This window comes from Phyllostomus discolor, chromosome 8 (assembly GCF_004126475.2).
Source record: "Phyllostomus discolor isolate MPI-MPIP mPhyDis1 chromosome 8, mPhyDis1.pri.v3, whole genome shotgun sequence".
NCBI classification, from domain to species: Eukaryota; Metazoa; Chordata; class Mammalia; order Chiroptera; family Phyllostomidae; genus Phyllostomus; species Phyllostomus discolor.
Window position 1 is genome coordinate 107,814,200 of NC_040910.2, and position 24,062 is coordinate 107,838,261.

The window sequence follows — 24,062 nt, forward strand, 5'->3', positions numbered from 1 at the left end:
ATTTTGTTTCCAAATGCTGCTCACAATGCCATCATACCCTATACACCAAGTACTTGAACACAAAAATAAATGGGAATACCTACTCTCAAGGAACTTAAAGCAATTTGTCAATTAAATATTCAGACTGGCACTGACCACTGTGGCTCAATTGGCTGGGGATCATCCTGTAAAACAAAAGGTCACCACACCGGTTAAATCCCTGGTCAGGGCACAAACCTGATTTGCAGGTTCAAGTCCTGGGTTGGCAGGGGAGCATATGAGACAACCAATGAATGTTTCTCTCTTACATCAGTGTTTCCCTACCTTTCTTCCTCCCTTATCTCTAGAAGTCAATAAATAAATTGTGAATAAATATTTAGATTGACTGCATAATTTTAAGCATGGAAGGAACACATAAAAGTATAAAATATGGTCTCTCGCCTCAAGAAAACTTCAAAGTTTTACAGTGGTTAAAAAAGCAAGACTTGGAAACTAGCAAGTAACCCCAAAGGGCAGGAATGATGTCTTACCTACTCTGCTTATGGTTCATGATATTTACAGCTGATACAACTAAAATATATTACTGGCTCAATAAATATTTGTTGTCTTGTTGATTAAACCGTATAGACAGGATGAGATATGGAACAATATAAGACCCCATACTTATTTAACTTTTGAAATATTTTAATAAACACTAAGAGAGAACAAAAGCTGAATAGGGGAAATTCAAGTACAAAAATAAACCCACCTTACAAAGTACAATTTTCTATCCTGCCACAGATAATTTCGTTTCCGAGTCAGCATGCCCTATTTCCCACTCTATCAAGTCACAAGATATCTGCACTGTAGCCTCAAGAGCTGGCACTATTTGTAAAACCCCTGCATGGGTCAAAATAATTTTAAATGTTACCAAAAGCATCCTGAAGAGATCAGGTTTAAATGTTAAAAGATGTTGGAACCCTAAAATAAAGGACTGAAAGTTAGCAGCACACTAGTAAACACAAAGAACTTACACAGCATGAGCCTGGAAATTCTATGCAGTGACTAGTCTATGTTAGGCGTCATTATCATTTTCACTAGAGCAATGGGGCTTTTTTTGGTGGTTACTTATAGCAAAGGCTCAGTACAATTACAAAAACCTGCCATGAGTTATCTCAATATGCGGTAAATGTGGCTATATTCTAGGTCAAATCATGTGGTTATGTAAAAGAAACCAGCACAATGCCTGTACACTGTTGAATCTGATGCTACAAAATAAAGAGCCATTTGTAACACAATTAAACTTGGCCCTTAAAGTTGCAACAGAATAAGAGATTCATTCATTTCGAAGGGTGAAGACACTGTACTAGCCATTCAAAACAGATGGGCTCTGCACAGCAATGGGAATTTAACACTACTGAAATGTACACTTAAAAAATGGTTAAGATGGTAATTTTACATTGTGTTTTTTATAACTAAAAAGAAAATAAAAATGGGCTTCAATTTTGTCTTGTATTTTAAATGAATAATGAATTTACGTGTTAAGTGCTTAGCTATACCCGTTACCACGGAGATGGAGATAAACTATGAATAAAACCTAATTCCTCTTTTCTTAAATTCACTCCCTGCCTGCCTGCAGGTTCTAGATATACTTTAAAGTCTCTGATGCTTACAATGAAAAATGCTGGGATTCAAACAGATTGGCTAGTCCCTAAGAAATATCCCCCAAATTCTACTTCCTGTGTGCCTGAAGAGATTAACATTAACAATGATCCCAGGCATCACTGAATAAGAAAAAGATATTTCAAGTAGCAGGGCAAGATTCCAGTCTTCAGACTTTCTTCTGAGCAGTCACCTCCCTTCAGTTCAACCCCACACTGACAACTACGCAAACCACAGGAACAAATTCTACACAGTCATTTCTATTTCAGTTCTGATTACCCTACCTGTCTTTTGGACTGTTACAAAATCTGTGGTTTATGCTATACAAACTGCTCTTTATTGCATTTTTTATATTGTTTGAAATGAGTTCTTGTGCTACTGGAAAAACCAATTTAATGGTAATCAAATTATTTTATATTCCCAAAAGAATAGGTTATTACTAACAAATATTAATTTGAAATATATTTATTAAACATCTGTTTTGTGTCGTCACTAGGTAGAATTTTTAGAAGTGTAACTTAAATAACAAAGGCTATACACTCTGGTTTCTCATCAAATTATGTAAACCTTTCACTCAAAAAGGAAAGGTTTTAAACACAGAAATGTTCTGCCTCAGACCTCCTCCTTGTGTTCTCTTCACTCAGTGTACAACCTGTTTTTCACATTCTGGTCGGCATTTTAACGAAAAATTTTTTAGCATTTTTAAATAAAATAGATTTTCTTATAAAACACACTTTTTACTTTGTGTTCCTTTCCTGTTTACATTTGGTCCTACTTTAAAATACCAGCATTTCTATATGGAAGAATGAGAAGATTCTATAAATCTACTAACAAAGTCATGACACAGTTCTTTGTTTCCTTATCTCGCAGTCTGAGATTTTCTACTCACTAAATTACTCAAGAAATAAATTGAAATTCTGTGTGTTCTATTTTCTATGAAGCCCCCACCACACCTTTTAAACTTTTTTTTTTTAGAAAGAGGGGAAGGGAGGGAGAAGGAGAGGGAGAGAAACGTCATTGTGTGGTTGCCTCTCACATGCCCTCCATTGGGTGCCTGGCCCACAACCAAGGCATATGCCCTGGCTGGGAATCAAACCAGCGACCCTTTGGTTCGCAGGTCAGCACTCAATTCACTGAGCCACACCAGTCAGGGTACCCCCCGCTGTACCTCTACCTTCACAATTTTGAAGTCATTATACTGCATTGCATTTATTTGTTACATTTGTCTCCCTATTAGACATGAGCCTGTGGAGGGCAGAGGGTTTATATGCATCCTTGAACTCTTTTTTTAAAAATTTTTTTAGAGACATAAGGGAGGGAAAAAGAGAGGGAGAGAAACATCAATTGGTAGCCTCTCACATGCACCCCAACCAGGAACTGAACCTGCAACCCAGGCATGTACCCTCAATGGGAGTCGAACCGGTGACCTTTCACTGTGCGGTATGACACCTAACCAATGAGCCACACCAGTCAGGGCATCCTCGAACTCTTATGACTTAATACAGAGCTGGCACATTCTAAGGATTCAGTAAATGTATGCAAGGGAAAAAAAGGCAATAGCAACAACAGATATACATGTAAAATGAATAGCAATTATTATAACTTAAGAGTTTATAGTCTAATGAAGGTTAAGAGACACATAAACACAAATTATACAATAGAACATTAAAAATGCCACAAGAAACAAAGTATAAGAAAAAATAAGGGAGAGAATTACAGTATTTTCTTTTTCCCTAGAGACCAATTACCAACCACCCCTAAAAATGAGGCCAAGGTTCTTACCATTCAATCTAGCCTAAGTTTCCAATAAATATATACAAATCTATATTAATCACGTAGAATATATACGATCACTTTAAGTGCCCTAAGGTAAAATATCACAAAGTTATCTCCAATTTTGGGGGCCAGAATAACTACTGTATATTTCAATTCTGAAATACCTGCATTTCTCACCACCATCACATCCTTCTAGAAGACAGATTTTATATCCATCACAGAATTATTAATTACAGCACAGGTTTTGGCACCATTATTCCACCCCTTATTTGTTGTAAGTACCTGGGCAGAGGATTGCTCAGAATGTCAATTTCCTTATCTGTAAAATAGGAATGATACCTATCACAGAGGACTTAAGTTAGATAATTCACGTGCAAACACGAAGTAAACATTTAATAACTTCTTCTTACAAAGGATTAACACTAAACCCAGGAAACATGGGCTTGCTAATTAGGTACATAAATTGCACGAGGGGGACCTCTCCCCAGAAAAACAGAATTATCTTGTGGCGGGCAGGCTGTTTGTAGTACAGGCTTTCCCTGTTAGGTTAGTGCTCTAAGGAACCTATCTGTGTCGGTGTGCCAGCTGGCGCTGTTGTGAGAGGCTGCATTAGGTTTCAGTGAAATTTTTGGAATACTCTCTCACTGCATGGCTCATTTCACACTGGGTGATTGACCAGTGCACCTGCCCACACCACGCTGAGTGTTCAGCAGTTTCTGACTAGAAACAGCATGACCCCTGTGCTCCTCCCTCCCTATTTACCTGATTTCGCCCAGAGTGACTTTTTTTTTGTTTCCCTGGGTGAAATGAAAGTCCTCAAAACTACTTTTTGGATTTTGCCAATACGGAAGAGGTGAAACAAAAAACGGCAGAAGCACTAAAAGGCATCAAAATTGACAAGGTCAAACACTGTTTTGAGCAGTGGAAAAAATGTCTCGATTTGGTGCACTGCAACAAATGGAGAGTACTTTGAAGGTGACTGAAGTTTTAACATGTAAGAATAAATAAATTTTTTTATATATAAAGAAATACTGTTTTTTGGGGGGGTCCCACCTCATACAGTGTGCTTCATGGTTGATCTGTGTTATCATCCTTTGTATTTACACCTTCCTTTCCATTTCCATCGCTATCACTCTATTCTAGGCCCTCAACTCATACTCAAACCACTTCCTAAATGGTTTTCCATCTTCATTTTCAGACATATTTTGACTAGACTAGTATTTAACTTCTACTGCAAATGTCCTGGTTGGTATACTCAAAAGAACAGATCACAAATCAGAGGATCTGGGACTGATTTCAGCATTGTCACTAGTATATTTTGGAACCCTAAACCTAACATTCTTCATCTGTAAAACGAATTTTGATTAAATTATCTTTATCATCTCTTGCTATATAGTCTACCTCTCCTGCCCTGGCTGGGTAGCTCAGTTGGTTAGAGCTTAGAGCATCACCCCAATACGCCAAGGTTGCGGGTTTGATCCTCAGTCAAGGCACATACAAGAATCAAGCAATAAATGCATAATTAGGTGGAACAGCCAACTGTTGTCTCTCTCTTTTTAAAATCAATAAATAGAAAATTAAAAATTAAAGTCTATAACTCTCCTCCGATCAGAAACTGCCCCTGGCTTACAAAAAAATAGAATTCCAAATTGGAAGAGCATTAAAGCCTTGCACACTCAGTGTGGCAGTTAACAGCATGGGTTTTAGAGTCAGAAAAACCAAAATCTGAATTCTTTTTTTATGTATATTTTATTGATTATGTTGTTACAGTTGTCCCCATTTCCCCCCTTTGTTTCCCTCCCCCAGTGCCCCTTTCCCTCCAGCAATGCCTCCCACCCAGTTCATGTCCATGGGTCGTGCGTGTTAAGTTCTTTGGCTTCTCCATTTCCTATGCTATTCTTAACTTGCCCCTGTCCATTCTGTTCCTACCATTTATGCTTCCTGATCCCTACACAACTTCCCCCTTTCTTCCCCTTCCCCCTCCCAGTGGATAATCCTCCAAATAATACCTGTATCTATGATTCGGTTCCTGTTCTAGTTGTTTGGTTAGTTTCTTTTTGTTTTTATGTTTTCAGATTCAGTCGTTGGGAACTTCCCTGTAGGTCACTCTCTGTTTTTCTCTTGTTGCTTGTAAGATTCTCTCTTTATCTTTAACCTTTGGCATTTTAATTATGATGTGGCTTGGTGTGGGTCTCTTTGGGTCCAACTTGATTGGGACTCTCTGTGCTTCCTGGACTTGCATATCTATTTCCTTTACTAAATTAGGTAACTTTTCTTTCATTATTTTTTCAAATAGATTTCCAATTTCTTGTTCTTTCTCTTCTCCTTCTGGCATCCCCTACGAGGCAAATGTTGGACCTCTTGAAGTTGTCCCAGAGGCTGCTTATATTGCCTTCATTTTTTTTTTTTTGATTCTTATTTCTTCTTTTTATTCTGATTGGTTGTTTTTTGCTTTCTTACATTCCAAATCATTGATCTGATTCTTGGCTTCATCCACTCTATTGTTGTTTCCCTGTAAATTGTTCTTTATTTCAATTAGTGAATCCTTTGTTTCTGATTTTTTTTTTAATGCTGCTGAGGTCCTCACTAAGTTCCTTGAGCGTCCTTATAACAAGTGTTTTGAACTCTGCATCTGATAGATTATCTCCATTTTGTTTAGCTTTTTTTTTTTTTCTTTGGAGTTTTGAGCTGTTCTTTCATTTGGGCCATGTTTCTTTGTCTCATTTTGGGAGCCTCCTTGTTTTTATTTCTTTGTATTAAGTATTCCACATCTTGGTAGTGTGGCCTAATGTAGTAGATACACTATAGAGTCCACTGGCACAGCCTCCCCATCACCCTAGCTGGGTACTCGAGTTATACCCTTTTGTGTGGGCTGAGTACACCCTCCTCTTGTAGTTGAGCCTTGCTTGCTGTTGGAAGATCAATGGGAGGGATTTACTCAGGCCAGTCAGCTGCAAGGATTGGCTGTGACCACTTACCACCACCATCTGCCCTCTGTGGAGGATCAGATGTGCAGGAGCAGGGTGGTGGTGCTATGAAGTGGCTTAGAGCTGCCCAGTGAGTGCTTTGGCCCTGGGGTTTCCTGGGTGGTGCAGGCCAAGGTCAGCTCCCACCTGTGTTTTGCCCAGGCCACCCTTCCTGAGCTATAAAGCAATATGAGAAGGCTGCTACTTTTACTGGGCTTGGATATTCCCAGGCAAAGCCAAGGTGTCAAACTAATCTGGCTGGTGCTAGTGCCCTGTCTGGAGCTCATTGAGGCCAGCTGTTGCTTGTTTGATAAGATTTAGGAAGATGTGAAGCATGAGACAAGACCAGTTATTCATATGGAAAAGCAGCTTGGGTGGGACGGAGTCTCTAAGGATCTCCAAGATGGGTCAACCTGTTACCCAGGTTGATGGAGTCTCAAATATGGCACCAGCCTGCCAGCTCTGTAGCTCTGCAGGGGGAGGGCTCATAAAAGGGACAATAGCCTCTGCCTGCCTCCATGCCAGACACTTCAGCCTCTCCTAGTATGCCACTGTACCCTTCAAGCTGCCACCCCAGCGCTAGAGCTCAGAGGGAGTGAATCTGAGTAGGTGAGTCCGTGTGTGGGTTTTTTAAGAGGAAATGCTTGGAGCTCCAGAAGTTTCTTCCACTGACTCAATTGATATTGGTCTTGCAGCCAGAAGTTGTGGGTACTTATCTTCCTGGCACTGGAACCCTTGGGTGGGAAGCCTGGTGTGGGCCTGTGACTCCTCACTCCCAAGATATCTCTTCCAAATTTTTTTCCACCACACGTGGGTGAGAGACCAGCCTGTTTTGTGTCTGCGCCCCTCCTATCAATCTCAATGGATGTGGTTCCTTTAACTCATTATCTGTCAGACGAGTTTCCACTTAACTCGATTTCTGACATTTCTTAATTCGCCTCTGAGCGATGGTTGTTCAATTTTAGTTGTAATTCTGATGTGGTTGTGCAAAGGGGCGAGCCATGTTTGCCTACACCGCCATTGTAAAATTTGAATTCTGATACTGTTACCTACTGATTGTTTATTCTTGGGCAACTTACTGGACTTCTCTAAACCTCAGTTTCTTTTTCTGCAAAATGGCAACAGTAATTATCTCACATTTGTTGTAAGATTAAATGAGACCTGTTAAGTGCTTAGTACATAGTAAATACTCAATAAGTACTAGATCTGTGCCTATTCAAACCAACTTCCCATTACTGCCTTCTAGTTGTGGTTTCCAAACTACTCCTGGAGACACAGAACTCTACTTCAACCAAAGTAACTATGGTAGCTCTTTCCTTTTATATGTTAAGGTTCAACATTAAGAAAATATTTTGGAAGGTTCTTCTGCCAAAAAATAAATGTATAAAATCCACTGCCCTAAGGGCATTCTCTCATCCAGCCAGCCATGCTCTGTGCCAAATATAATTACCTTGTATTTGGTAACGCCTGTTACTCCTCCCTCCTTAACACTCAACTGTGGAGTCTTCCCTAGTCATCAGTCCTGAGCCCCTTAACACACACTCGAGTTAAGACATCCCATTCAAATTATGAAAATTCATTTCCAAAAAGCAAATAGTCAACAGTAGCACACCTCCCCCCAAAGATTCCTATACAACGAGAACCCCTCATAACCAGGTGCAGAAGTACTGCACGACGACTCCCATCATTTCTGAGGTAGTGTACACTTCATATCTGCAAAGAATAAACAGAAGCCTTTGAATATGAGGGAGAAAAAAGGTGAAAGAAGCCGGCTGGTTTCCAACCAGCAAGAACTTGGAAAAATACTACTATTTTATTTATATCCAAATGATGAGTATATTAAAAGAAAAAATAAATGCGGTGGAAACTCTATGCCACCCATTTCCCACAGCCTGATCTGAACCTGAGAAATGGCCTTTCTGCTTAGAGAGCCACAGGAAACCTCTGCTTCCATTTTATGTTTCGTGTGAAGTGTGTTCCTTTTTCTTTCTACTACTATACAGAATCCAACTGCAGAGAGAAAGAGCCAAGGCAAGGACCAGTTTTGGGGAAAATGTGTGTGTGTGGCGGGGGGGTGGGGGCAATAGCACAATTAAATTCTGCTGTGGAATGGTTCCCATATTTGTAATACTGAAGCCACAGTGGAACACCACTAAATGACACGAAGCATACCCTGCTACTATGTATTTTTTTTATTCCACCCACCCATTACCTCCATCAAAAAAATTTATAACAGGTTGAGCCGTAGACAGTATCTTTGAACAGAAAGTATTCATGACACAGAAGCTTAATCTTACAAATTATTAGTTTAATAGTAACTTAAAATACAGGTATAGGAAAAACAGACTATTCTAGGAGGGGGAAAGCAGATGGTAAAAAAAAACCCAAACACTTCTTTAAGAAGGACAACAAATATATTCAGGCACAAGATCTGCATCAGAAACATTGTTTTCTTTCTTTCTTTCTTTTTGTACATTTAAAAAACTTACCCTGAAGAGATTTTCCCAATCCCTGGCCCAGCTTCCACCCATGTTTCTGGAGTAAGCGATGTCCAATATTATCCTGACAGACAGAACAGAGAGACAAACCAAAAATATTCCGATAATATATTCTTCCCTTCCTAGTGACATATAAACAGGTGATGAGCAAGAGATAAGTCTACATATATGCATGCAAAAAAGGTGCTAATAGTATAGGGTAAATGTATCCAATAAAGGGACATTAATGTAAAAAGAAATGCTGGCTAGTATTTTATATGGAAAGAATATAGAGGGTGAGGGTCCTTTCTGATGGTGTGCTGGGCAACTTTTGTACATAACATTTTAAAAAGGAGAAAAAGGGGGAGGGGAAAAGAAGGAAGAATACATTTATGAAGTTTTAAACTAACATTAAAAAAGCATAAAAATCAAGGTACTTATACAATCATATCCACCACCTAGACAGCACCACTTTAAGATTTTTTTAAAAAGAAGATGTACATTGTGTTTAGTTATTTTGTTTATGTGTCAGGCTTTCATGATACAAAGTAAGTTGTCAGTGTAAGACTGCCCCACCACTAGAAATGAAAACACAATCAGAGCAAAATCCAGGCTAGACTTGATTGGTTTTTAAATATATATAAAATATAAATATTTAACTAGCATGCAGCCAATATTAAACTGAAAAAACAGTGAGGTTAGTAAAACAAGAAATTAAACTGATTAAACAGAAAAATAAAATGAGCTCAAGCACAGACTGAGTGATGCATTTCAACATGTAATCTAACAAAAATGCTAAAATGTTAGAATGAAACAGGCCTAGCAATAAGTTAACAGTAAAGAACCATTAGTGCATGTAGGGGGAAAAAACCAATATACATAATGTCTCATCTTCCTAGGAGCACACTGGAAAAGGTATTTCAATGTAAATTGTATGAAAAGACACCAGAAACAACAATTAAATGTCAGCTTTCGTGTAAGGAGTCACAATCTTAGAAACCTCTGCATACCTTTGTCCCATTCTTTGCTTTTTTACAAATACTGTCCAGTACAGAGACAAAGCTAAAATAACCTTTAACTGTATCAGATAAAATGATGCTACTTATCCAAAGGAAGGCATTTAAAAATTATAAACAAGTGTTCTTGTATTAAAATTTACATATAAAAATACATATAAAAATATGTATTAAAATTTATTTTACAGTGCTAATCTGGTATCACCATTTGAAAATAATTTTGTATTTCCCAAAATCAATTTAAAAGCTAACAAAACCATAAAACTTTGTATAAAAATCAAACATCTCATATGAAACTGTTTTTCACCTTTTATTTAATTCCATACCAATAATAAAATGCTCTTTGGAGCAATAGAGGAAAGAAAAAAGTTATTTTACTGTTACTTTCTCTGACAGAAAGTTAGAAGTAGAAGATTAACCTTCCCCAATGTTGTTTTTGTTTTGTTTGTTTTTTAAAGGACAATTTTCTCCTACAAGTTTATGACAGCATACAAACTGGAAAACTGAGCTGAGTAGCTGAGTATTTCATTGATGGGGGGAAAAGAGATCAGGAGGCTTTTTAAAAAATAAAAATGAAGCAAAAGATAATGAAAAACTTGTTTCTAAAACAAAAGATACTACTGTTTTAAATATATGTATATATGTGAGTATATGTATATATACCTACATACACGCACATATGCACACACAATATCATTATGGTGCAAAAAAGGTCACTAGAAATTTTCTGCTAGGAACGGAATTAGAAAATGCTGATTATATGTGATGCCAGGTGATGACTTCTGCGTTATTATACATCAAATACTTGATCTAACTCTGCTGCCTCTTCTTCCCCTCTCTCCTCCCAAATGAATTGTCAAGAAAAGCACTCCCTTAACCAGTACTAAGTACTTAAATATTTATAAATAACCTCACCGCAATAAATAAATAAATAAATAAATAAATAAATAAATGTATGTCTTAATGCAAGCAATGCCAGCAGAGAATGAAAAGGTGCAGAGGCCTTTAATACACTACTAGGAAAATACACTTACCTGCACATACCACCCTTATTAACTCCTACAACTGAGTAACTACAGACAGGACCAAGAAAGCAGAATGACTCCAAGATTATGTGGTTGATTAAATAATTGTTTAATTTTTTAATAGACTACTGTTATAAGTGTACTTGGCACAGAGATTTATGGTATTAAACCCTGCTGACAAAAATTGCTGCCCCTTTTTTTATTTAAGAAAACTCAATCTTTGGCTAAGTGGAGATGAGACATTATGCTGACCGTGTTATATTATGAATGCACTAAAATAAACAGACAGATGAAGCAGTATGCTATTTCCAAAAGCAGTGCAAGTGGAGTGAAAGCATTTCCATACGAACCTGGCTTTAAAAACTGGGCTGTCAAAAGAACAGTTAAATGTAACACAAAGTAAGAAACTGTCCATTCACTAATGGTCGTTTTTTTTTTTTTTTTGTCTTGTTTTCAATTCACTGCTTGCAATTAATGTATTTACTAAAGAGTGAAAGCATAAGTAAATTCACGAGTCAAGACCAGCTGAGAGGTTCAAGAGCAGCGTGTTGTGACTGACAACAGTGAAAGGAAAAGCAAATGTTAAAGGGAGAGGGAGAAAAAAGAAAAATTTAGAGTTATACACATTAGCACCACTTTTACAAAACCACTCAAGATGGCTGTCACCTTCTCAAAAAAGCTACTGATGCAAAATGGCAGTGGCCTTTCTCTTCTAAAACTTTAGGTGAAAACTGTTCTTTAATTAAATCTACTTTCCCAAGTATGAATAGGGGATGAATTGTCAGGAACTATATTAAAATCATGAACATGCCACTCCATGTCCTTGTGACTATAACAAAGGCAACATAAACAGCAGACATAAACCCCAGAAGCTCCTGTTCACCAGCCTCCTAGACTGAGTGAATGACTGACAGGGGAGATCTGGACCCTCCCTAGCATCCCAGACTACCTGCTTTTGGAGGAATAAAGGCAGCTCTGTAAAGGGCTAGTATTCAACACGGCCCCTTTTCCTACTAAAAAAGAAAAGTTTTACAAACACTTGTCAAAAATCCAATAGGTTTAAGGATGATGGATACCACAAGGAAGGCACACCAAAATACCTTCTACAAAGCAGAGCAAAGCAGACTTGTCTACCTCTGAAATGATCAAAATGTTCATTGAACGTTCACTGTGAAAGAATAAGGGATTCAATCACCAGCCTGTGAAAATAATGAACCTACTCTTCTCTCTGTTTAGGGTTGTGGTTTTGCCAATTATTTTCATTAATATTATTTATAGCCCAAATAGGTAATCTAGACATAGCAAGAGCAGTGAGCACTAAATTAACTTCAAAAACAGTAACAACTACTATTTCAGTCACTGTAATAGTTGATAAACTATCTTTGTTTTTTATTTTTTTAAAGATTTTATTTACTTATTATTTTTAGAGAGGTGGAGATCAAACCCACAACCCAGACTGAGAATCTAAAGAGCAACCCTTTGCTCTGCAGGACAACACCTAACCCACTCAGCCACACTGGTCAGGGCTTCAGGCTTTTATTTTTAAACAGAATATAAAATTTGGTGTTTAAGTATAATCTTGTAGGACCAAAAAAAAATAGGAAAATTTTCCCTTTTTAAGCACAGTCTGGTTTATGACCGAGGGGCACAAGAGCCTAATTTAAATGCACATGGAAGAACTACAGGAAAATACTAATTGTAAAATAATTGACAAAGCAACTGAATTTTTACCCAAGGACGGTAGGCAAAAAGTTGGTTTTCCAAAACCTGTTAGTTACTGTCTATGCTCAAAACTCCAAAATGGTAGCAGGGTGGCATTTTCTTTGGTTAGGCATGAAGTTCTTCTTAATTCTGGTTCAACTATGAAGCTGAGCTGAAAATCCAAACTATTTTTACCTAAGTTACCTCAGTTAGCTTTTAAAACATTTTTTCTAGTTCAAAAAGTAAATGCATGATAAAATGCTACATTTTTATCCTTTGTTCCCCTGTAATATCTGTATGAAAATATAATTTTAAGTAAGATTTTTAAAAGAAAGTATATTATGAACTACCAACATGCTGAAAACACATCAGCAAAAATTTTAAAATTTAAAAAAATGTAAAAAACCATTATTAATTGTTTCAGTCATCCCTCAACATTTCTATTTATTAAATATCAGGTAGGTATTTCGCCAGGAAATTTTGCTCTGCTGCATAAAAAAAAAAGCTGTATACCATTCAGAGTAACGACAATCATTTTGGCAACAGCACCACGAATCTGTATGATGTGAGTCTGTCAAAAACACGGATAAAAATTTACTTTATTGTGTGGGGTTCATTCAAAGTTTTAGAATAGCAATCATGTCTCAAGAGAAACTGTACTACAATTATGTCAATGACTGAATTAATATTAATTCCACATTGAATTTTTAGTTGACAGCCACGTTCAATTTATACCACTTAGTCTATATTCAACAGTGACAAAAATGGTTAAGTCTCTTGAGTGGATTGTAAGCTTTGCTGATTGTGTATTAAAGACTCTATAAGCAAAAACCAAATGCTACTAAGGTGAACCCATGCAAACAAGTTGTAAAAATTCCCAAAACAAAAAATCTACATAGCTCACTACAGATGACACAATGAAGACTAGAGAGAAAACCATATAGTAATGCTACACCATTCAGCTCCAAGAAGCACATTATTTATAGTGCAGTCCACATATGGTCACTGCTAAATGTCAAATCAGCAGTCTTACAGAGTTACAGTTTGGAACTAGTGGAGTCCACAGATCTAAACAGATAGGTTAGAGGACAAAACCCAATTACACGTAGACTTCTAAATCCTTAGTGAACAAAGTGAACATCAGCAACTGCAGTTTGAAAACTTACATTAATTTTTAAAGCCTGCTTGGTCGACCTGACAACTATAAAGGCAGGATTTTAATCAGTCAGGTAGAACAAAGACCAACTACTAATTCATGGGTACTTTTACTTCCAACTGCAACAATGACAACATAGTTTATGTCTATGATGCAGGCATCCTGCTCCATGTATACCTTAGAATCACTCATCTGATTTCTTGTCTTCTTTCTTTGGTAAAGGTCAGATAAAACTATATATTCTAAATCACACCAATCAATTCTTAGAACTATGGTGCAATCCTAGACTGGGCAATCTATGGCTTTAGATTAAGTTTTGTTTTGTAAATATTTTATCTTTAAGTATGTGAAGGTCATAATTATTATAGTTGGGACCTAAAAATCCCATAAAGCAGTAACTTAAAATTCAAGTTCTATAAAGTTTTTTATAATAAGGGTAAAATGTTAACACTTTCCACCTTCTCTTTAATTCGTATATTCAGATTGTCTAGTGATTCTTTCATAATTTTCTTAGAATGGTATTTTATTCTTGACCAGAAATTTTACTGAAAGATACTTAAATATATCTTTATAACAAAGACTATGAAATACTTTACAAATACTAGATTTTTAAGTGTTTTCAACATTTCCTGATTGAAATTAAAATACCTATATCATCTAACAAATGTAAGCTTCAGGAATTTACTAAAAGCATAATGCATTATTGCATCTTGTATCTCATTTACCACCTTGCTGGTCTGCAACAAATTTACCCTATTACAAAACAAAAAGACCTTAATCCTATACTCACAATAACCTTTCAAACAGGTAAATTCTTGGCACAAACCTGTGCAGAGACTTCCACGGTTACCAGCTGCTGCAGATTACCTTTGTTAAATAAAAAAAAAATGACTAGACCTTTAGCTCCTGCAATGATCTGTAGACTCCCAAAGCTGCATATTTCCAGCCACTTTTGAGTTGCATGCTGTAGCAAAACAGTCAGCACCTCTCATAGATATTGCTGCAGAGAAAGACTTTAATTCAGCAGAGACTCCTTCTGTGTTTGAAGCAACTATTTCCCACCTTAGAACAAGACAGCTCAATATAGCCAGCCAGTCATAAAACTAATATACACCTACTTGGTGGGCATTCTTTAGGTTATTAGGCTCTTTTTTTTGCAAGGGAGGGGGTTGGGGATACCAAACTACCTACTTTAATGCAAATCATTTTAAGAGTGTCTTAAAAAACTTTAAATTTATCCCCAAATTTGGTAACAGAAATAAAATACCCCCAACTAGTATGTCCCACTTCTATCTAATGTAAGGTAAGCTATGAAGCTCCCCCTCCTATCTAAATTACCGCAGCACAAATAATGCATATATTTACATATTTTAGGAATAAATTTATAAGTATAATTTAGTAATATGTATCTCTGAGCATATGCTTATTTAAAAATTAAATATACAGCCTGAGTGCCTTATCATTTGCCATTTTAAGTGGGGAAGATAATACTATTCAATAAATGGGACAGAGCAATTCCATTGCTACCCATTGGCATTACTCAAAAATGATTTTTCAGTCAGACTGTCTTCTGAGAGTGTTCTCCCTGTGACGTATGCTGGGAAAAATCCTGGACAGTGTGGGAGGAAAAAGAGCACTAGTCTCACATGCCAAAGGAATGTTCAGAAAAAACCCTTAAAATTTGCTCTCAAAGAAGGCATGTTTTATATAACTTAATTTAGTGCTTTTTAAAAATCTTTGTTGATTATAGTGATAATAAATACTAGGGTGCAAACTTAGTCTAATTAAATTTTCTGTAACTATTAAGTCAGAGTACCCACAGAGGCTAATATTCTTATAGCCTAAGAATATTAAACCATGTACCTTGTAGAATATGGTACTTGGACCTTGCTTCTGACAGTTCTGTTCTTAAACTTTGATCACCCCTAAAACCATTTAAATTAAATTAGAGAAATGAAGTTGTTTTTCAAGTACAAGGTAACTGAGCTAGTTAGCCTACAGATTTCACTTTAAAATTCTGCTTTGTGATAATTCCCAAGATGATACAGAACAAAGCAAAAACTTCAGTGATTTTTTTTAACTGAGCAAAATGGGCTTGGCATTTATCCTTAAGTCGAAACGAGACTGGGCTCTCAGCACATCAGATGTGAATTCTCCCTCTGCAGCATTATCACATGCGTCATCAGTTACTGCCATGCCTAAGTCTAGCATCATGCCAGCACGTTAAGACAGAAGGTACTATATGCAGTGTTCACTGGACCAGAAGAACAGAAATAAGAAGGGAAAGTGGGGGAGAAAGAAACCCTAGAGAAGAAATTAAAAAAAAAAGGCAGACCGTGCAATACAAACCAGATCATGGCTGCTTATCTAATATGGGCCAACTGCTGTGGAAGAAAAATGTCGAACACCCCAAGTTGTGTAAATTTCTGTAAACATCTAAACACACACACAAACACACAACACCAACCTAATTAGGAACATAAATATATGTTGATCCTTTACTGTATTACAGTTGTGAAAATAAAAGCTAAAGTTAAATATCTGTGCTCTCTAAATTGCCTCATTTTCCTGAGAGAGGGGAAGAAGCTAGTGTTTCTTAAAGGGAGAGAAGAGATGTCTTGACTGTTATATAAAGATTAAGATTCTCTCTTTGATCATTTTTCACTCAAACTGAAATAACTCACTAAAACCCTTATTAAATTATGTACACTTAAGCACAAATATTAAATACTGACAATACTGACAAGTTTAGACATTTTAACAATGGACTGTGTAATCTGAAAATAAAGGGGTTTTCAAAATAAAAACAGTGTTCAAAAATGAAGATTTGAAAAAAAATTAAGTCAGAAAAATAAATCTCCTTTTTGTACTGCTTTGTACCAATATCCAAAACTAAACTGTGTAAAGAGATAGAAAGAATCAACTTTTGACAAAACCCAGACATCTCTTAAACTACGGAAACCAAATTTACAATGTTTTCACAAGAGTCTGGTAAATAAAACGTGTTAGTCCTTAACTCTTCCTATGGATTGTATGAATGTGTTGCCCAGGAAAAGTGAAGCTTTTAAAGGATCAAAATACATTTTACTCCTTTATTCAATTTATAAAAATGCTAAACTTTTAACCTGCTATCTGTAACAGAATGGGCCAAAATGATATTTTTTATAAAAATTCTAAATTTCTAGATTTTTCAGACTAATATCCCAACATACTAAATATTAGATTATATCCCAAACTCTATTTGATTACTGTCAGGCATGCAAGAAAATAGCTCTAGACTGTCCTGAAAGTTGTAAGTTTAACTTCATTCACATCGAGTGTCACACGACCACTACCTAACTAGCTAGCTATGACCCAAAATTAAGCAGTGATCATCTTACCGATTCAATAGGCTTGTCAAGTGATGCTTGTTCAATTTCCAAATGTCCTTCTTCATACTGATCAAAGTGATTACCCTGAAAAAAATAAGACTACAGTTATTTTTTCAAAAGCAATCAATCAAGGGGCTATTTTTAACTTTTCACACTTTTGTAATAGACAACCAAAACTGTGCCACAAATTCAGACTTCTAAAAAATCTTAACAATTTATTAGGAATCCAGTAATGTGACCCCTTCTTAAGACAAACACTGAGATGACCAACTAAAACACCACCAATCGCCCTGGCTGGCGTAGCTCAGTGGATTGAGCGCGGGCTGGGAACCAAAGTGTCCCAGGTTCGATTCCCAGCCAGGGTACATTCCTGGGTTGCAGGCCATAACCCACAGCAACCGCACATTGATGTTTCTCTCCCCCCCCCCCATCCCTCCCTTCCCTCTCTAAAAATAAATAAATAAAATATTAAAAAAAAAAAAAAAAAAACCACCACCAATCATTGGGATATTATAGTCTTCTCAGACCGACTGTGTTAGGGAGACTCCAGAATCTTAAAACCAATGGGCTATATTATGTTTTACTTTTCATAAACAATCTTGTACTAAAGAATAATGTCACAGTAATAAGAACACCACAAATAAAATTTATAATACTGTTTGATGTTGGTAGCACTGCTTTTAACTGAAACTGCTAGAACATTGCATTTTAAATAATCAAGATTTAACTCCGAAGATTCAAGGAATTCAAAAACACAACCTCTCGACACAGTATCCCCAAACACAGCTATTTCTCAAACGATCTGCCAAGCGAGATAAGCATGCCTGTACGATGCCGTCTTTGACCACACGCTGGGGCAAGCTGTCACTGCAACTAGAATCAAAAAGCTCAACTGAAGACAGGTGCAGTCAACTAGAAGTTCTGACTGTGGTTTTTTCCTGATCTCCCTGCTCCACTAAAAGGAAGAACTAGTAATTTGGCTTTATATCAGAATATCAATTTTCTGGTCCCCTACTTGTTACAAAGTAAAGGGCATGAGGATTTGAGTCCTGAATTGATTTGAATCAAAAGACCAGACTTCAGTCTAGCCTAAATTGATTCAGTGTGTGGAGTGGTATGACAATGTGAATGTTAATCTAACAAAAAGATACTTTGCTTTTTCAAGGTAAACTCTTAGTTGCATAAATAAACTTTAACCATAGAGAGCTCTAACATAACTTGCCATAAATATATGCTTACTTCCTTCTCTCATCAGGCTATGAAGTCCTTTAGGACAAGAACAGAGTCTTGTTTACCTCTTACAACCCCCAAGATTTACTACAGTAGCTAAATATTTAGAGAACAATGAGGTGCTAAAATTGTGTGGTAGTGATGAAAAAGTTCTGGAACTACATAGTGTTGATGATAATGATCCTAAAACACTGTCAGTGTACTTACTGCCACTAAACTGTACACTTTAAAAGAGTTAAAATGGTAAATTTCATGTGCATTTTACCACTATAACATATTAAAAATAAAAATAAAAATAGTGTGGTAAATCTTTCTAAAAGAAGAAAGGAATAACAAGACAGAAATAGATTTTTCAAAGACTAAAAAAGCAAATCTTAAAAATCAAAATAGGAGTTAAGAGAAGGTATTCCAATATGGAGGAAAAGCAATAATCAACAAACACTAAAAAATTGGGGGAAAAAAGCTATCAATCCTGAAAGTCTGTATTAATTTAATCTCCAACATTTTGTTAAGTAATCTTTTTAAAAATAACACCTGCCTCTTGTCATTTTAACTTCTGCAACAGTTAAAAGATTAAGTTACTTAAGAGGTGTTAACTGCAAAGTACTTCTCAATTCCTACATGATAAACATTCAATACTTACATTAACTTAAACCTCATAATACCACAGAGCACCAATGTCCAGTCAAATCTCATAATTCTCTTTTCACTCTACAGCTCTGTATAATTTTTTTTAAAGATTTTATTTTTTATTTTTGGAGAGAGGGGAAGAAGGGAGGGAGAGAAACAACAATGTGCGAGAGAAACATCGATTAACTGCCTCTTGTAAGACCTGCCCTGCAACCCAGGCATGTGCCCTGATAAGGCTCTGTATGATTTAATGATAAAAGAATCTCATCCCACCAACTGGGAATTATTTTTATTTTTAAAGTAATTAAGCCTTTAAAATATTTAATTTAGGACAACTATGCTTTAAATTTAAAAAATACTGTCCAAAACTTTATAACTATCTAAGATGATTTAGCCTCTAGCACCAGCTTCGTATATATTACTCTAGAGCTGTCTATGCATGTTTTTTATTTTATTTTGATGTGCAGATCTATAAATTTTAACACATATAGATTCATTTAACCACCATAATGTATTTACAGAAAGGACTTAAACTTTTTCAATGCTTAACCCTGGCTGGTGGGTGTGACTCAGTGGGTTTGAGCACCAGCCTGTGAACCAAAGGGTCACCGATTGGATTCCCAGTCAGGGCACATGTCTGGGTATCCACCCAGGTCCCCTGCTGGGGGCGTGCGAGAGGCAACCAACTGATGTTTCTCTGGAATATTAACTGGTGTTTCTCGCCCTGGCTGGCGTAGCTCAGTGGATTGAGCGCCGGCTGTGAACCAAAGTGTCGCAGGTTCGATTCCCAGTCAGGGCACATGCCTGGGTTGCAGGTCATGGCCCCCAGCAACCGCACATTGATGTTTCTCTCTTTCTCCCTCCCTTCCCTCTCTAAAAATAAATAAATAAAATCTAAAAAAAAAAAAGAGTGTTTCTCTCCCTCTCCTTCTCCCCCTTCCCTTCTTTCTGAAAATCAATAAATAAAATCTTTTTTAAAAGCTTACTCAATTACTTAATTGTAAGTAAAGAAGCTCAAATTCCAAACCCAAACTGCAGTAATTTCAAAGTTCATGCTCTTTCTCTTAAGCTACTTTGTGACTTTCTCTTTTTTCCAGGAAGAAAAGGCAAAAGGGAACACTGAGAGAAGAATATCATATTTTCCATAGCTATTACAGATTTAAAATGCAGATGATATTCACTGTAGCATTTCCCTAATATATATATAAAAGTAGAAACAAAAGTACAAGAGGGGAAGAGTTTAAGACTATTTTATTAATGCAACTCTTAGGAGTCATTAAAAAAGTTTTGAGCCCTGGCTGGCGTAGCTCAGTGGATAGAGCGCGGGCTGCGAACCAAAGTGTCTCAGGTTCGATTCCCAGCCAGGGTACATGCCTGGGTTGCAGGCCATAACCCCCAGCAACCGCACATTGATGTTTCTCTCCCTCTCTCCCTCTCTCTCTCTCCCTCTCTCTCTCTCTCTCTCTCCCTCTCTCCCTTCCCTCTCTAAAAATAAATAAATAAAATCTTAAAAAAAAAAAGTTTTGAAACTGTATAAAATATGTTAATTTTAAGTTAAATACAAGGGGAAAAATAAAAAAGTAGTTAGTTCACTGATTCTAACTGTATAAGACTATGTGGACAAGAACTAAGCAAGAGGTATTCTGCAAATGTAACAGGAACTGATAAACGTATCTGAAGAAAAATGTCTAATAAACATCTAAAGTTTAGTCTTTTAAAAAATGTAAGTATCTGTTAATTTTAGTGACAGGTGACTTTAACAGCCTGAAAAATATTCCACAAAAAACTGTAACTAACTTAGTGAACTGAGAGATTACTTCTCACTTATTAGTATCTGTTTGATCTGTATAATAAACAAACCAACACTCGAAAAGTAGAAACACTAGTTTATACTGTTCACTTTTTAAAGAACATACCCTTTTAAACAGTAGGAACCACAATACCCAGTAACAAAGAATAACACCTACCAACAAACAACAACAAAAAAGGGTATTTTTCAAACAAGGAAAATGATCACATCTTCCATTATTTCAGTTCTTTAAACTAGTTACCAATTATAAGTCCTGATTTTATTGCTAACTTGCTGTACCACTGCATACAAATCATGTTATATTTCTCATCCATTGTGTCTTCATTTATAAAATGAAGGATTTGATCTAGACACTCTTTTATATTATTTCTTGGTCTAAAATTGCATGAACTTGCAGATTTAAACTAAATTAAATTTTCCCTACAGAAAATAGCTAATTGACTAAAATTTGTTAATGCAAAAACATAAATACCTCCCCGTCTGGGTAGCTCAGTTGGCTGGAGTGTCGTTCTGATACACCAAAACTGCGAATTCATCCCGGGTCAGGGCACATACAAGAGCAACCAATGAATGCATAAATACGTGGAACAACAAATCAATGTTTCTCTCTCTCTCTCATCAATAAATAAAAAATAAATAAATAAATACCATCAAATCCCACAAAAGCAGATAAAGCATAAAACGAGTTTCATCTGCCACCAAAATAAATGTAGCCTCATCTAATGACATGAAAACCAAGTAAAAGCAAACAACAAACTAGGCAATTTTGTGTTTGGTGATGATTTTTTAGATCAATGCCAAAGGCATGATCCATGAAAGAAATTGATAAACTGGACTTAAAACTTCTGTTCTTCCATAGACACTGTTAAGAGAATGAGAACACAAGCTACAGACTGGAAGATAATACTTGCAAAAGACACATCTGATAAAAGACTATTATCCAAAATATACAAAGAACTCTTAAAATTAAACAAAAACCCAATTAAAAATTTCAGATCTGAAGTGACACCTCACCGAAGAGATACGCAGATGGCAAATCAGTGTATGAAAAGATGCTCGAAATCATTTATCATTTGGGAACTGCAAATTAAAATGAAATACCACTATATATTAGGATGGCTAAAAACCAAAACACTAACAACATCAAATGCTGACAAGGATGTGGGAGCAACAGGAATTCTCATTCATTGCTGGCACGAAGGCAAAATAGTACAAACCCCTTTGGAAGACAGTTTGGGAGTTTCTTACAAAATTAAACACACTCTTACCATATGATCCACCAATTGCATTCCTTAGTATTTACTCAAACGAGTTAAAAACTTATGTCTACACAAAATCTTGCACACAATGTGCACAGCAGCTTTATTTGTAATCACTAAAACTTAGAAGTAACCAAGATATGTTTCCAAAAAGTTAACTGTGATATATCCAAACAATGAAATACTATTCAGTGCTAAAAAGAAATGAGCTATCAGCCCTGGCTGGTGCGGCTCAGTGGATTGAGTGCCAGCCTGTGAACCAAAAAGTTGCCAGTTCAATTCTCAATCAGGGCACATGCCTGGATTACCAGCCAAGTCCCCACTGGGGGGTGTGCAGGAAAAATGAGCTACCACAAAAACACATGGAGGAGCCTTGAATACTTATTACTAAGTGAAAAAAGCCAGTGTGAAATGGTTACATGCTATATGATTCCAAATACAAGGGTTGGCAAAAACAGGTTCACAGTTGTTGAGCATGCATTAACAGTTTACTCTTGTATTATTTGATTACAACCTTAAAACTACTTTTGCCCACCCCTGTATATAACATTCTGGAAAAACATGAAACTGAGAAGAGGAGGGTGGTTCAGTGGTTACCGGGGAAACGAAGAGATGAACAAGTACAACACAGGAGATTTTTAGGGCAGTGAAACTATTCTGTATACTATAATGGTGCGTGCGTGTCATTATACTATATTTGTCAAAACCCACAGAACCACACCAAGAGTGAAACCTAATGTAAACTAGGACCTTGGCTGATAATAATGTCCGTGTTAATGTCAGTTGGGTTATCTCTTGTAAAAAAATGTACCAACCTGGTACAAAATGTTGACAGTGGGGGGAGGCTATGTTAATGAAGAGGAAAATGGGTATATGGAAACTATACTTACAGCTTAATTTTGCTGTGAATCTAAAACTGCTCTAGGCCCTGGCTGGGTAGCTCAGTTAGTTAAGAGTATCAACCTGATACACCACGCCAGGTTCAAACGCCATTCAGGGCACATGCAAGAATCAACCAACACATGCACAAATAAGTGAAACAACAAATCACTGTTTCCCTAAAAATCAATCAATCAATCCATACATAAAAGTGCTCTAAAATATAGCTTATATGTATTTTTAATCCTCACCTGAGGATACATTTATTGATGGGGGGGGGGGAACATCGATGACCAGCTGCCTTCTGCCCCCCATCACGGACCTAACCCGCAAGCTAGGTATGTGCCCTGACCAGAACAGAATCCGCAACCTTTCAGTGAGTGGGATGATGCGCCAACCAAGTGAGCCACACTGGCCAGGGCTAAAGTCTATATATTTTTAAAAAATAAATAAAAAGATAAAGTTAATAAATTGAATAACCCCCAGTCAGTATTTCTAAAGCATTTCTTCCAAACAATATGTCCATTTAAAAACTTTACAAGGCTGTAAAACTGATAATATCTAAGAAACAAAGCAAAGGTAGTAGGGCTTTCTTTCACTTTTTACTTTCTTATGATGTAACGTGAACTATTTATTTACTTATTTATTTATAGAGGAGGGGAAAGGGAGGGAGAGAAATATCCATGTGAGAGAGAAACATCAATTAGTTGCCTTCCACATGCATTCCAACCAGACCAAACCTGCAACCCAGGCACCAGCCCTGACCAGGAACTGAACCTTCGACCTTCTGCTTTTTGAGATGCCACCCAACCAACTGAGCCACACAGGCCAGGGCTGATATGACCTGAACAATATCTACTTTTGTATTGTTTTTTAAAAATACACTTTAGCCCTGGCTGGCATAGCTCAGTGGATTGAGTGCAGGCTGCAAACTAGGCATTGCAGGTTCGATTCCCAGTTAGGGCACATGCCTAGGTTGCAGGCCATAGCCCCCAGCAACCGCACATTGATGTTTCTCTCTCTGTTTTTCTCTCTCTCTCTCTCTCCCTCCCTCTCTCTCTCTCTCCCCTCCCTCTCTAAAAATAAATAAATAAAATTAAAAAAAAGAAAACACACACTTTAATGAAGAGAGGCACAATATTCTAA

General features: G+C 36.7%; 1 protein-coding gene across 13 annotated transcripts in view; it reads right to left on the minus strand.

Annotated features, from left to right (window-relative positions):
* GPATCH8 (G-patch domain containing 8) overlaps positions 1–24,062 on the minus strand; it is a 75,820-nt gene that overhangs the window by 38,995 nt on the left and 12,763 nt on the right. For 3 of the 13 annotated variants that reach the window (XM_036034006.1, XM_036034010.1, XM_036034005.1), the window contains exons 2-4: positions 16,087–17,192; positions 11,231–11,248; positions 8,852–8,924 (exon numbers count right to left, since the gene is read on the minus strand). Coding sequence is in view for 2 of the 13 variants with exons in the window: in XM_036034004.1 (XP_035889897.1) it covers positions 8,852–8,924; positions 17,118–17,192 (148 nt within the window). In the remaining 11 variants the exon portion in view is untranslated. Of the gene's footprint in view, positions 1–8,851; positions 8,925–11,230; positions 11,249–16,086; positions 17,199–24,062 lie in introns of those variants that run through there. The other 10 variants (XM_036034013.1, XM_036034012.1, XM_036034008.1 and 7 more) reach the window with 7 other exon arrangements.